The 2,313-nt window shown below is 51.7% G+C and overlaps 1 protein-coding gene across 1 annotated transcript; it reads right to left on the bottom strand.

Moving 5' to 3' along the window:
• Window positions 1-991: 991 nt before the first annotated feature.
• On the bottom strand, window positions 992-2,188 carry EMH_0010980 (uncharacterized protein; the record flags this gene model as incomplete). The annotated part of the gene is given in 2 exon segments (XM_013499095.1): window positions 992-1,738; window positions 1,742-2,188. Coding segments are annotated over 2 exon segments (1,194 nt in total).
• Between the last annotated feature and the right edge of the window lie 125 nt (window positions 2,189-2,313).

Raw genomic sequence — 2,313 nt, 5'->3', positions numbered from 1 at the left:
TATATATATATATATATATATATATATATATATATATATGTAGCGAGAGTGGCAGGAAGAGAGAGGCAGAAAAAGAGTACAGAGAGAGAGAAAAACAGAGAAGAAAAAAAGAAGACAAGAGAAGAGCGGAGGGATAGGTAGAGACAGAAAGGCAGAGAAAAACGGAAAGAGACAGAGACAGAAAGACACACAGGAAGAGACGGAGAAAGGGAGAGAGAAACGCAAAAGAGAAATACAAACAGAAAGACACAGAGAGAAGGCACAAACTGACGGGCAGATAGACAGAGACAGAGACAGAAACAGAGAGACAGAGACAGAAACCGAGATGTATACACACACACACACATATATATATATATATATATATATATATATATATATATATATATATATATATATAGGATCAGAAGCACAGAGGCAGAAGTATACTGAGAGAGGAGACAGACAGAAGCATAGAGACAGAAACACACAGAGACAGATAGGCAGACAGACGAATAGAGAAAGGAACACAGAGACAGAGAGACAGGTAGATGCATAGAGACAGACACAGACAAAAAAAAGAAAGGTAACAAAGACAAGTAGGAAGCGGCAGCCGCAGAGCAGGAGAGAGGACGCCGCAGCAAAAAGAAACAAAGCCACAGAAACAGAGACAAACAAAAAGAAAAAAAAAACAAATGCTAGATACACAAGAAGAAGTACAAATTAACAATAAAAAAATAACAAACAGAAAGAGATATATGAGGGGAGACAAACAAATACGAGATGGAGAGGAGGCGATACGTGGCTGCCGTTACACTCCACCTCTGCTGCTGCTGCTGCTGCTGCTGCTGCTGCTGCTTCTGCTGCTGCTATTGAAAAGCTCACTAGCTAGCTATTAGCTCTTTCCAGGTGCAGCAGCAGCAACAGCAGCAGCAGCCATAATAGCAGCAGCCACAGTAACAGCAGCAGCAGCAGCTATAGTAACAGCAGCAGCAAGAACAGCAGCAGCAGACTAAGACAACGACAGCAGCAAAGGAGAGGTCCCTCCACTGGTGTCGCTGCTGCTCGTGGCTCTGTCATTCAAAGAATCTCCGCTGCAGCACAACAGCCCGGCGCCCCCACTTTGCTGCGGATGCTGCAGCAGCTGCTGCTCCTGTGGGTGTTGCAGCAGCTGCTGCTCCTGTGGGTGCTGCAGCAGCTGCTGCTCCTGTGGGTGCTGCAGCAGCTGCTGCTCCTGTGGGTGCTGCAGCAGGTGCTCCGGCTGCTGCGCCTGCTGTGTTTGCTGCAGCTCTGGCGGCTGCTGCTGCTGCGGGTGATGCAGCAGTTGCTGCAAAGGCGGATGCTGCGTGTGCTGCTGCTGCTGCTGCTGCTGCTGCTGTAGTAGCTGCTGCTGCTGCTGTGGGTGCTGCAAAGGCAGCTCTTGTCGTCCGCTGAGAGGGCCTGTGCAGCTGTCACCGCCCGCCTGACAACGAGGGGATGCCTCCTGCTGCTGCTGCTGCTGCTGCTGCTGCTGCTGCTGCTCATGCGGCTTTTGCTGCTGGTGCTGCTGTTGCTCAGGCTGCTTTTGCTGCTGCTGCTGCTGTTGCACATGCTTTTGCTGCTGCTTCTGTCGCTGCACAAGCAGAAGTTGATGCTGTTGCTGCTGCGGGGCTTGCTGCTGGTGCCGCCTTTCTTCTGGCGAGAGCTGCTTGTGCTGCTGCCGGTGTCCTTGCTGCTGTGGTTGGTGCTGCTGCGGTTGCTGCTGCTGCTGCTGCTGCTGNTGCTGCTGCTGCTGCTGCTGCTGTCGTTGCGGTTCTGCTTCTTCCTTCTGTCTTTGTCTCTGGGTGTCTGCGCTGTGTGCCTTTTGCTTCGGTTGCAGCACCATCTGTCTTCCCCCTGCTGCTCTGTCTGCCCGTTTTGTTTTTGCCGCTGCTGCTGCGCTTGCTGCTGGTGCTGTTTCTGTTGCTGCTGTTGCTGTTAATGCTGCTGCTGCATCTAGAGTTGTTGCTGCTGCAGTCGGTGCTGCTGCAGTGGCCTTGTTTGCTGCCGTTGCTGCTGCTGCTGTTTTCTTTGTGTGTGTGTTGGTTTGTAGTTTTGCTGCTGCTGCTTCTGCTGCTGCAGTGTATTTGGGGGTGGGAGCAAAAGAAGAAGACAGCTGCTGCAGCATCCGCTGCTGCAGCAGCTCTAGGACCGGCAGCTCGTTGCTGCTGAGCCCCACTTCTATCGCCATAGCAAACAGACTTTCTTCAAGAGGCAGCAGCGTAGACTCGGTGCTATCTGCTGCTGAATGTGCTGCATCTGCTGCTGATATAGAGGTGGCTGCTGCTGCTGCTGCTGCTGCTGCTGCTGCTGCTG

This window comes from Eimeria mitis, genomic scaffold (genome assembly GCF_000499745.2).
Source record: "Eimeria mitis Houghton genomic scaffold, Emh_scaff399, whole genome shotgun sequence".
Taxonomy (NCBI): Eukaryota; Apicomplexa; class Conoidasida; order Eucoccidiorida; family Eimeriidae; genus Eimeria; species Eimeria mitis.
The sequence above is the reverse complement of the archived record's forward strand: the minus strand, read 5'-3'. Positions and strand labels throughout refer to the sequence as shown.